Below are 13,119 nucleotides of genomic sequence, written 5' to 3' on the forward strand. Positions count from 1 at the left end.
CTGTATTATGTACCTTATACAATTTGTCCAGCAGTCACCACAAATGCAAATCTATTGGAATGTTTTTAATAAATATTTATTCTCAAGAACAGTAACAAAACACAAATGCAATAATCTTAATTGCACTGAAAAACGGTAAGGCATATTTGCTTATCTGGTTCTTCACCCTTCGCAGTTTGAAATGATATTCAAACTCCAAACAAACTGACTTCATTAGGATTTAAATTCATACAGCAATGCATTGATTGTAAAAAATGTTGACTTACAGTATAGCGTTTCCTGCTAATTCTATTTTTCAGATAATGTGTCTGACCGGACCTCAGTTTTCAATATTTTCTTGCAAAAATATTACCATTAAAAGTTCAATGATACAAAACATAAAAAGGGCATCCTGCAAGATCAATATTCATAATAAAGAATCCTTTTAAATGACACATTTGATATATTTTCTCTATATTTTTGTTTTTGTAATGTGGATGCTAATGCTGACTTAAATGCTATAAAGTAAAAGCTCAACAATTATTCATTGATATACTGCGAAAAGGTATAACACAGGTTAATTCCTTGGATAAGTAAGATTAGCTGGCCTGGTGGCTATGGAGCTGACGGGCTCTCAGAGAACAGTGGACATACATACAGGCTGGTTTTGTCCGCCCCCCTCAGCAGTGCCAGGCCTCTCACATTCTCTGTAAGTACGCTCTACTGAGGAGCTTCACCGGAGCATTCAGCCCTGTCCAGTCTCCACAGATTCTCATTTCACAGGTGACTGTGGTCGGCTTCAAGCCTGTCTGTGCTGCAGACATAACCATTCAAGCTTTACAGATACATTTAGGGCCCCTTTCTTTGCATTTCGAGTAACCACTGTGTTCTGTTTGCTGCTTCTTCTCTTTAATAATTCCCCTCACCTTTTACATTATTGTGGGAATGAATTTCCAGAAATTTTGAGATTTACAACTTGGCTTTTTAATACTGTTTGACAGTATTTCACTTTTGTTGCTTTTCAAGCACTACAGTGCACATTTTAATGACTGTTTTATCCAAACCGTGACAGCAGTTACAGAATAAGCTTTGGCTATTTAATAACACATGCAAAAGTGGCACTTTATGGAACTTTTCTTTGTTCCTGAAGTTCCTGTATATGCAAATCCAGGATTTCTGGAACTTCTGACAAAATCTAAATTTGTGGAAATACTTCTGAGGAGGCAGCAGAAAAATTATAAGCCCTAATGCTGTAAATTAATATAAAGATTACAGCATTACAGGAGCAGCAAGACTCCATTTGGTGATGGTGATTCTGTATTGAATGGATGTGCTTCTCCTAGTGCGATGTGCATGTACATTTAAACACATACAGAACACGGCCAAGTACTGTGTATGATTTCCTTTATAATGCCAGTAGAATCTCCTCATTGAGTGTCTTTGCATGCAGGTCACTTAATGCTGAATTCACTGGATAACCATTCACTTAATGGAGACATAAACCCTAATGACAAAGAAACAGAAATGTAGTAATATGAATCAATCTCTATATTGTATATTAGTGATAATTAGAATTTGTTTAGCCCTCTCAAACATGAATGAATTGATTGCACAGCAGGACATGCACCCCAGAACAAAACAGAACCAGCATGACTATCTTGGCACTGCTGTATGTGGTGTCATTTCTGTATGACGATAATTGCTCCGTAATAATTCCGTCCAGGCTGTCTACTCTCGAAGCCAAGTCTATGAAACCAGCATGATATGAAAATATTTTGCAGATAATTAATTTGTTGCGAGGCAAATGAGTATATAAAAATGTCAATCTTATCCTTTTTAACAAAGTGTGAGTTCAACACATGAGCACAAGGAGGCTGTTGAACCGTTTGAGTGAATAGCTAGGAGCAGAGCAGATCCATGACCAACCCATGATATACTGAAACCTAAAATCTTACCGAACATCATGGGTTGTAATTACTGTAAAACAGAAGATGAGATTCAGTGGCTGCATCTGTTAAAAAAAAAAACAACCCAATTCTGATTGAATATTCAATCACTTCTCATCCAAAATCAATTATTGGCATGTGATTTAATGACAATGGAACAAGGATTCAATTAAAACTTTAGGAAACAATTTGTTCCTGAATTTTCTCTCATTTAGATCATTATCCTTTGTGTTTGTTTTAAAATATAATATTCAACATATAGTAAACCTATTATGCCTCTTTTAGGTGCATCAATAACCACATTCTCAACATTGTTCAACACACAAACAAATTTTGCTTTAAAAAAAACCTCAAAACAATCAAAGTGCGTGTTATATTTTTCCACACGGAGACCTACATTAATACCTGCAATATGTGCAAGAAATACTTTTTCTTTTCAATCTCTGAAGCAGAGTTTGTTGGGTTGGCATCTGTGTTAGATGGTGAAGTGATGCCATAAAATATCAAGTCTACAGATGGCACTGCATGATCTTTGGGAAAGTGGGAAATCATGATGCATGACTGCTCTTTTTTTCAGAGCAGACTCCTCTAGCCTCGAGGCTGCCAGCCTGAATACTGTTTGCTCGACTGTAGCTCCAATCTGCCTGAATACAAAAAACTGCAAAAAAGAAAAAATTTTTTTTTTAACCCTGCTGTCCATGTTTAGCTGGTTCCTCCAGCATTATCTCCATTGTCGGTGGAGTGCCAGGGCTGAGAGGGCCAGCATGGTTGGCAGGGCTACAGAGGGTGCACAGAGCAGGGCAGAGTCATCCACAGGCCCGCTCCGGTCGGCTTCCACTATTGGGGCTTCGGTGGCAGCACCGTCCATGTCTGTGGGGTAGACCTCTGTGTAGCCGCTGCCACTGCCTGAGCCACTGCCTTCATCACCTGCAACATGATAACAAAACACAAGCAAGACTGAGCACATCACTGAAAATGTAGGGTTTTGTATGTATTGTAGCTTCACACCATATTTTAAAACAAAAAAGTAACAATAAAAAGTAGGAAACATTATACAATAACAGTCTATGTCTGTGACTCTTGTACTTTCTTTAAATCCAAATGTGACTGCTGAGCAAAACCTTTTTTTCTTTGATGGTTAGATTATTTTGGAGGGTATTAAAAAGGAAAAGTTTTTCCCTTTCTTGCCGAGAGTTAGATGTGAAAATTGATACCACTCTCATATCTGTCTGGTAAATATAAAGCTGCAGCCAGCAGCTAGCTAGCTTAGCTTATCACAAAGTCTGGAAACGGGAGAAAGGGATAGTCTGGCTCTGTCCAAAGGTAACAAAATCTGCCTACCAGCAGCTCTAAAGCTCACTAATTAACATGCAACACAAATCACGGTTTTATGGGTGGGGGTTCTGCCTGTTTCCAGTCTTTATGCTAAGGTAAGCTAATGGGCTGCTAGATGCAACTTCATATTTACAGTACAGACATGTGAGTGGTATCAATCTCCTCATCTAACTCTTGGCAGGAAAGCAAATTAGTGTATTACTCAAAATGTCAACCTATTACTTTAAATGGAAGTCACTTAACGTGCTACTAGTTCCATAACAGTCTTCATCAGGGTTTTACAAACCTTGATAAACACTGGGATTGTAAGCATTGTTGTTTACTGCACACTGCCTGTGTTGGTTACTTGCTCCTTCAATGCCTCCTGTGGCTTCTCTGATGCTGATTACCGCTGCCTCAAGGTAAGGTAGCAATTCAAAGTAGACAGCTTATCAAGATGAGTGACAAGTTGGAGCATGAACTTGGCCAACTAGGGTGGGGAGGGTGAGACTAAAAATACATTTTCTGCCTGAAGAAAATAAGTCACATTGTCACTTGTGTCTGTATGGGAAAAGTGGCAAATAGCTTACTTGAGTCCTGAAAGTAGATATCATTGCCATTGTAGGCATTTTTCAACTTGTTGGTCATCACCCTCAGAGCCATGATCTGCTGACGGATTAAGGTGTCTGGGCGGGTGATGTCCACGCCCACCTCAGGGTTATTCACCTGGTTGGTCAGTCCATCCTTTTGGACTTCAGGGAAGTACCTTTCAGATTGAAAAAAAGAAAAAAAACTTGAAGGAGGTCTTGTTAAAAGGACAACAAATCCTGTGCGTGCTCATTAGTCAATAATCAAAATAATATTCATGACAGCCTTATTATAGACTCTGAGCTTTCTGATGTGTAAAGAATTATCATAATCAGAAGTCCTAAGACCAGAAAAAGGCTAACGGTGGACTGAATACACAAGTGTTTTAATTAATGGATTTATGGGTCTCGGTCTCATGCAGCATGTGAAAATAGCTCTGTGAGAACGAAAACAGCATTGGAAGACTGAACGTTTGACCTAATCATGTTGGGTAACGTTCTGACATACTTGTGTGATATTTCTCCAGGGAAAACATGTCAGCTGCCTGCATTCGTATTTGATAAATAAGCAGCAGGGCATCACGTGAGGGCATTCCACAAACCATATGACACAACAGCATTTGTTTACCATAAGCCCAGGTCACTGCGGATAACAACATCTGAAATCTCTGACACGTTTAATAAAAGAGGTAACATTTAAGAGGTAACATGTAATGTCCTTGACTGATTTCACTCATGTTTTTTTTTTCTCCCTTCATAGAAAATAGCAGAAGCAGTCAGATCCCACACAGGGTTAAATTATTAGCTTTAAGGTTTATTTAAATAATTTAAAATATGAATACTGAACATATTTTGATCACACCGATGATGTTATGAATAAAAGTAGCACCCATCAATTAACCGTGACCTCTGTAATGGCTGCAGGCATGAGGGGCGCTCATGCAGACATTTTCCTTGAAAATGAAATCAGATGAACACTGAAATACCCATGCTGGTTGCACTATTAAAGGAGAATGAAAACACAATTTCATACACAATGATGCGAACAGCAGCAAAGCATATTGCACCATCTATTAAAGGGAGTGTCCATAGAAACTCATGAGTATTTGAGAGACCACGAGAGTCCTGTTTGTTTAGTTGGCGAATTGCCGTCGAGGAATGCCAAACTCCTGCAAAGCTGAGTCTAAATCTGTAAAAGTAAATAATCTGATGCTTAATTCTAGGATTACATTGATTAGCACGGATTGAGTTGAACAGACTTTGGACTTCTAAGTAACCTTTCGTATCAGCTTGCATTCATCCCTGGCAACCTTACCTGCCCTTGGTGTGTCCATTCCAGCACTCCTCATCGCTGGCATTTCCAGCGGTCACTCTGTCCTCGACGCACATCGCCTCAGGCAGGCTGGACCAAAATTTCTTGGACATTTTCAGTTTCTCTTTTATGTCAACCACCTAAGCAAAGACAGGGAATGTTACGAGGGAGAAAAACACTTGTATAAACACAAATCAAGCCAATGATTCAGTGTACATATTATATATTCTTTATACAAGAAATAATACATAATAATAATACAGGAAAGATGAGCACTGTGGACAGAAAATGATTTGAGGTGAAACATTAATTGGTTGCACATTTGTAACCAATTTAGAAGACATTATTTCTTCTAAGGCTAGAAATCAAGTACAAAAGATAGCACATAGTGTGACCAATGACTTTTCTTTTAAGTTAATAACAACCATCCCACACAACCCCCTTCCTCAAGGTTCAAACTTCAAGGGCTTCGATTGTGTAGGCCTCGAAACCTTATACAATATTACTTATTACCCTAAATCCTTGAAAGAGCGTCTGAGAGGAAATACTGGTACTTAAAGATTTCCTCATTGTTTCTGATAAATGTAGGTACAAATCTAGCTTCTAAGCCAGAGTTAATTATGTCCTAACTGAGCTTTTTTTAAATGCCCAGTTACTCGTGCATGCATCTCTAGTGGGGCGGCTGTGGCTCAGGAGGTAGAGTGGGTTGTCCACTAATGGGAAGATAGTTGGTTTGATTCCCGGCTCCTCCAGTCCACATGCCAAAGTGTCCTTGGACAAGATACTGAACCTCAAATTGCACCTGATGGCTGTGCCATCAGCATATGAATGTGTGTATGAATGGGTGAATAAGGCTTGTAGTGTAATAAGTGCTTTGAGTGATCAGAAGATTAGAAAGGTGCTATGTAAGTGCAGTCCATTTATCTAATTTGGAGACTTGTAATAAACTACCCTGCCCTCACTTATCACCACATCTTATGAAATGGATTGTATATCGTTATAATTTGAAACTGAGACATTTTAACTCACTGACTCCGAGAAAAAAAAGGGGTTTAATTTTCCTTCTGTTAACTATCGAAGGTTTGCATCATGAAAAGTAAGACCATGCAGGCTTGCAGCAATACTTTCAGCTTGAATGTCAGACTTAAATGCTCCTTTGCATCGCAGCCATGTGACATAGTCAGATATCGTTTCTTGACTTGAGCCTGTTGAACTCCAATCTTTCATCAAACACACAGAATTTGACATATTTCACTGAAGCTGAGGGAAAGCCTGATAGCAGCAGGTTGGCCCCATTATCTTTTTCCGTCTGACTTGCTGTTGGCTTACGTGAAATTGTAGTGAACCTGAGCAGAACATGAAAGGTGCTGTACTGACTGTGTGACGCTGCTGTAGGCCTCCACACTGCTTTTGATGTGTTAATCCTGTCACACTGATGCCAAGGCACTTCAGCAGCTCTGATACTGCCCAGAGGGTCAAGGCTGTACTCAATGCAAGAGACTGACTGGCAGTGTTTGACTAAACCTCACACGTTAAGTTTAGCCTAACAAGTGAGAGTTTTTCTCGGCATCTGCTGGCAAAATCAGCCCTGTGAAACAAGTGTGAATTAAACTGGGAGTAACAAACTCACATTTTAGTGATGCAAATATCTGAAAATAGATAAACAGTTAACTTCTTCCAAATTATTTAAAGTCCTCCTCCACTCTTATTGTTACTTCACTTGGATGAGCTTCACTGTGCAGAGTTTGACACTAGAAAGCTGTTTTCACATCTGCTGAAAGTGGAAAGTTTCTCTTTGCTCACCTTAAATTTGAGTTTAATGCGTGCACCGACAAGCATGATTTTCTGAGCTAGTTTGGAGGCAATAGTGGTTCAGGATGCAACTTGAACAATGAACAATATTTGCATATTCATAGATTTATTTATTTTTTCAATGAGGGAGAAAGACAATACGTAAATTTACGGAATTAATGAGATAATTGAACTTTTTTGTGTTTTTGTTAACCAAAAACATAAATTGTTATCCCAAGCAGGGTATTTGTATATATTTTAAAAAATGTCTTTAAACACATAACAAGTGGATTGAGATGACTAACAAAGTTTTAAATCTTTTTACATTTCATGATATTCTCTAACTTACACATAAAGCTGTACTGAGGCAGTGAATGTTGAATGCTTTCCTATTTCAACCAACCATTACCAACACATAGTCTTTTGCAGAAATGTAAAACTCCCCATTGAGAACACTAAAAGACATCCGCTGGGAATAAAATAAAAGTACCCAATGAACCTAAAACCTCAAATGTCTGATGGTTGATGGAGGGGAGTTTAAAAAGCCGAGGAAAAGGCAAGCCTTTTCTCAAAATGATAAATATTCCTGTGGGAAAAGTCAGCCTCTCACTTCATTGCGCATTGCCCATGAATAAATAATATGAATGCTACAAGCAACCCTTGAATGCAACCAGCTGCAATCTACACTAGATGGCACTATGTCTTTAAGAAATGGAGAGTTGAGAGGAAGCAGTGGAAAAGTACAGTGAGGAAATCAAAGAGTGAAAATGCATTTCAAATTGAACCCAATTAGGTTTACTTTCATATCAGACCTTAAGTTCACATTAATCTCCATGTGCTCTAACACAGAGAGTCTACCTGCCATGAAAACAAGTGTAATTAGGAAGACTAATGAAATAATTAATTACACAAAAATCTACATCTTAAACGGATAAAGTCCACGTTATCACTCCAGTATGTTGGTTAAGTGAGGACGGAGATAGGGAGAGTGTGTGTGTATGTAAAGAGCAGAGGTCCTCATTATAATCAGCTGCCTATTACTGACAGGGTGAATAGTCTCATTAAAAATCACAATGACGATCACAGACAAAACTCCTCCTCACCTCGCATCAGGATATTACATTATTTGCTCTCAATGACATCCTAACAGATGATTATTACCTTTATGTGTGATAGCTCTTCCTGATCACATCAAATGTGTTATTAGTGTGTGATACCTCTGGTTCTGTAATAAGGGCAGTTGATAGAAGCATCCACTTGCTGGATGTGAAAGCCATGATGATTTCTATTAGATTATTTCTTGCACAGGACTACATGATCTTGTGAACTTGAGCAGAGTATCAACAATTTCAAACATGCATCTTAATGTATTAAAAAAGATGGGGAAAGATAGGCATCTTCTAAATGACACAAAGACACAAATACTCACACTTAGCACATGAATCATATATATCGTGGTGATTTTTAATATTTCAGATAAGCTGAAGGATTTTGTTCCTTTATCAGTTGATAAACTGATATTCACATATTTCTTAAGCTAAATAAACAATTTAAAATCCCTTTAGAATATTTGAAAAGTGCATTGTTACAAAGCTATATAGATGTATACATAACATATAGATGTTACAAAAAAAGATCAGTTTTTATCAACTAATGAAGAGTTGTTTTGGAGAAGATGATGTTTTGGTTTACACAGTGGATATAGATGACCTAACTGTATCCCAGCAGTAACTTAGCACACTTGTTCATTTTTCTTTTATATCATCTTCTTTTTTCTTTCTTTATTTTAAAAACGTTCCTCCATGTCTTGTATCTTGTAATTGTGTTATCTGATTTTTGTGTTATGTCACTTCCTATGTGCTGTTTTGCACAAAAAAGACAGAAGAAATGAATATATTTCTACACTGTCATGTCTTAGTGAGGAAGGCTCATATCTGTTTTATGCATCACATCATCTATATTTGATTTTTTCTTAAAGGCACAATGTGTTATATGTATGTGGTTTCTTAGAACTTTGTGGAAATGAGTGCCTAGAAATGTTTCAGAACGAACAGACATAGATGATTCTGGTTCATATAAAGGACTGTGAAGGTTATCAGACATAGAAATAGTACGATATTTAGAAAGGCAAAGGGAATTAGATTTATGGTTTTATTCTTAAAAGCACTGACAGATATTCATGTTCAGAAAAAATGCAAATGTTAGTAAATGTAAAGTTGTTTCAAATTTGGAAGTGCTAAAGGTTTCAGTGGAGATATTTGTCTCACACTTTGCACAATATACTGAACAAACCTTTGAAAAAGGACATTTAAATGATAAGTCTGGTGTTATTTTATATTTTTCTTATAGACAACAAATCCAATGAAAAAACAAACAACCAAACGAAACCTATAATGTGTTAGTTCGTCTCTCAGTACTTTCCGACTATCTTGTCTGTGGTTCTCAGCCTTAAGTGCAATCCAGTGCGACCGTGTGGATAATTGATGTATATTTTTTTTAATTAGTTTTTGTCTAAAAATGAATGTATAGAGAATTCACCTGTATCAAGATTCAGCTACCCAGGATCAATTCATTGTTGGTTTTGGTATTTTCTTGGGATTTGATGATGAAAATCTAGAGTATCACCACAGTTCTCCTTTAAAAGTTCTTAAAAAAGGAGATAAATTATTCATGGTTAATCATCAATTTAAAGGATGAAAATCTACAGCAAGGTGTAGTTTTGCCCTCTCTCTCCTCACCTCAGCCATATTTTTTCTCTTTTGCCCTCTGTTTCCCTGCTTCCTGTCATGAACCATATATTACTCCATTGTGTTTCTCTCTCTCTCTTCCCCTCTCGCTATGACTCTGGTCTCCTTTCTCTTTGGTCTTTCTCTCTGTTACCTCAGTCCTAAGTGAAAGTGAAGGTTTCATGGCTACCTCACCCGTGATCTTATACCAGAACTCCTATTCTAAGGAGCTTTAAGAATAAAGCCCCCCTCTCTCTCTCTCTTTCTCTCTCTCTCTCACTGTGATATATAGGTATACGCTCAGTCGTCTCTGGATTGTTCTTACAACTGTCCTCTTCCACCTTTTCTCCGTGTTTTCATTTTATATATTTCTTGAGCACCACTATTAAAATGAGCTGCAGGGCATGCTTAAAAAATTACGCCTGTTTTAATAAACCTAATTCAATTACAAATTTAATCAAATCCATAAGCTATAAATTATTCCTGTTCTTGTTTCTTCAGGAACAGGAAAACAGGAAGTTTACTGAACAGCACTAAACCACAACACAGAAGATTAATTCTGCAGTAAACATCACTGAAAATAGCCCGTAATGTATTACAGCTCACACAGCTAGCCTGTGATGATTGGAACACAACTACACCTTTAAACTTACTATTTTCATCACAAATGAAATCCACCCAAACATATTAGATATACAGTACAATATTTACTCACTGTAAAAAAGTAATTGGCTAGCTCGAATAGACAAACGTGGGCAAATGTTTACATAGAATAATTATTTCCAAAAACAGCAGCATGAGTCAATGAGATAATGACGTTTGCGGGCTTAAAATCTGTGTGTTTACAGACACTCAAAGTATTTCTTACAATATTTATCATCTGTCTTGTGTGTGTGCATGTGGCTGAGTGCGCACACAGGCAGGTCATGAGTCTCTGTGGCTCTCTGCATGCATGCAAACAGGGTGGGAGCTGTGTGCCACCTTTCAGCTCACCGTAGACATGTGGAGTGAGCTGTACTTGGACTAGTGGTTTTCAGATGCCCTTGCTTATTCTCAGATCAAAAGCTGACGTGTCACTGGCTTTGAAGCTGCAGTCACACTCCTGGCAACGGCACAATGTCAGGAGCCTAAGCGCTTATCTGGTTGTGGGATGATGCCCTGACGCGCTATCTGCCTTTCAATAAAAAAAAAAAAGAAAAGAAAAGAAATATGTGGCCAGACAATCTCTCTAACTTTTAGTCTGAAAACACACACACACACACACACACACACACACACACACACACACACACACATCACCCTGACAACGCTGCCAAAGCTGACCTACAGTGATCATTGTCTCCCCTGGCTGTTCTGCCAGATGGTAAATCTCCTTTTTTTTTCCTCTCAAGAACACAAAAAAACAGCTTATTGAGCGTTCTGTTCTGTCTCCTGCTAGTTAAAACACCGCTATCTTGTTAAATTAACAATTAGTCCTTTTTCAAGCAACCATCTGGGGATGTCATCCCTGCTTGACATGGAGCATATCCCTCTGCTGCGACTCTGAGCTAAATTAGTGCATGTTCAATCTAATCATAGACTCGGCAGCAGGTCTCACCACTAAACCACAAGGGGCAGACAACTCCTCGATCAACTTATTTTCCCTGGCAACTGCTCCTCCTGTCTGCGTTAAAATAGTTTTTCATTTGATACGAATGCAGTATTCTTCCTGCATCTCAATTACAGAGGTCAGGGAGTCGGTTCTGCTCATACCAGACCTCTGGGTCTGCCATAAGTCTCTCCCTGACCAGTGACCGCTTTGAGGACAGGCCGAATAGTTTCTCACAAGGAGGAAGGCCACAGCAAGAATAACTCTGCCTCTTCATCACATTCTTGATAGTTATATTGTTGACTGAGCCAGTCCTAAAAACTAATACACTCTCCTCTAGGGCTACTGTAGGTGCACTATGTGGTAACGCAGCCAACAGATCAACAGCCACAGTGTCGAGTATCAGGGTGCTGAGGCCCTGCGGGTGTGTGTCCCTGAACACGGCTATTTAATCCAGTGTCTAACATGTCATAAAGTCCTCCTCGTTGGTTCAGGTCTACCCATAAACAGCAGATTCTCTCAACCGAGAACTTCCATCTGGCTGCAAAGCACATTTAAAAAAATCAGTAGAGTAGAAATAATATTGGCAAGCCCAAAGAATACCAAGAAAATTACCTCGGTGATAATGTTTTGAGTAGCAGTTGTCTTCGCTTTGTCAGGTCTTTTGTGTTAGCCTTTTGCCCTTGTCTGGAAACATTCACCTCAAAGGTGACTTGCTTAGAGCAGGTTACTACCAGAGTGCATATAGATGTGGACTGCGTTCATCCAATCAATACCCATCAACAGAGGACAAAAGCAAACATGTTTCCCCTCTGTGACTTCACAATAGATGAGACCAGAATGGCATCACCGAACTGTTTATCTTGCAGTATTCACACGGATGGGAATGTTACACCAAGGCAAGTCATGTTTAGAAAACAGTGCAACCACATACAAACTAAAATGTGGTTTGATATGACAGCACAGCGGTGGTTTCTGTTCTCCACTGCCGCCGCTGCAGTCACGGTAAACCCATTTTTAGCCCCGTTCTGTGGGTCATCGCGCTTTCTTCAATTCTCAGCTGGAGCCGCCCTCCTTGTTTCCCTTGATTACAACTGATTATGTCCTAGCATAAATCTGCCACAGCAGAACACTACAAGATGATTTAACACAGACATCTGAACAAAGCCTCAGCCTGGGCAGCGTATATATCTTTCTTATATCTCCTGGTGACAGCACTGTCAGTGACAGCACTGTGAGATTGTTATTACGCTGCTTCTTGGGAATGGATACTTGACTTCAAGTGAAATTCTATTGTTATTCAAAACCGCCTATTATTTTGCATTTGTTTTGATTTTGCCGCCCCGGTTTTTACCAGTAGCAGAAATGCTGCAAGCTCTATCTCAGTGGTGTATCTGACAGGAACTGAGGGCAAGAGGCAGATACTACTGAGGCAATAAACAAAAGTAATGAATATGTATCACTATCACAGTGCTACAGATACTGTAAGATTTAAAAACTGCTGCCTCAAAGACATACTGTAAAGTATGTTGATGTAATTGCACAAGTATATTATAATGGATTTGCTGTCATACTGTCACATTTAGTTTTAATCTTATACTTTTTTTTGAACACTTAGTTTTTCAACACCCTGGAGACACAGCTTTATTTTCAACTTTCATAACTGTTGTAGGAGTAATAATTCATCATGCCTTTAATTTAATGTGATGGCGAATCTCTGTCTTCCCTGAAAAAAAAAACCACGAAAGAAAGAAAAAAAAGAATGTTGGCTCCAAAAATAGCAGAACGTGCGTTGAGATACATAATTACCAACTAACAACTTAGAGATTAATTTGATCAGGTTTGATCAGGTTCCCATACAGTATTTCACATGCCA

General features: G+C 38.6%; 1 protein-coding gene across 1 annotated transcript in view; it reads right to left on the minus strand.

The window, feature by feature from the left end:
* Positions 1 to 60: 60 nt before the first annotated feature.
* LOC137192744 (glypican-6-like) overlaps positions 61 to 13,119 on the minus strand; it is a 92,453-nt gene continuing 79,394 nt past the window's right edge. The window contains exons 7-9 of the mRNA XM_067603665.1: positions 5,142 to 5,278; positions 3,830 to 4,005; positions 61 to 2,852 (exon numbers count right to left, since the gene is read on the minus strand). Coding sequence (XP_067459766.1) covers positions 2,647 to 2,852; positions 3,830 to 4,005; positions 5,142 to 5,278 — 519 coding nt within the window. The 3' untranslated portion in view covers positions 61 to 2,646. The remainder of the gene's footprint in view (positions 2,853 to 3,829; positions 4,006 to 5,141; positions 5,279 to 13,119) is intronic.

Source organism: Thunnus thynnus, chromosome 11 (assembly GCF_963924715.1).
Source record: "Thunnus thynnus chromosome 11, fThuThy2.1, whole genome shotgun sequence".
In the NCBI taxonomy this organism is placed as follows: domain Eukaryota; kingdom Metazoa; phylum Chordata; class Actinopteri; order Scombriformes; family Scombridae; genus Thunnus; species Thunnus thynnus.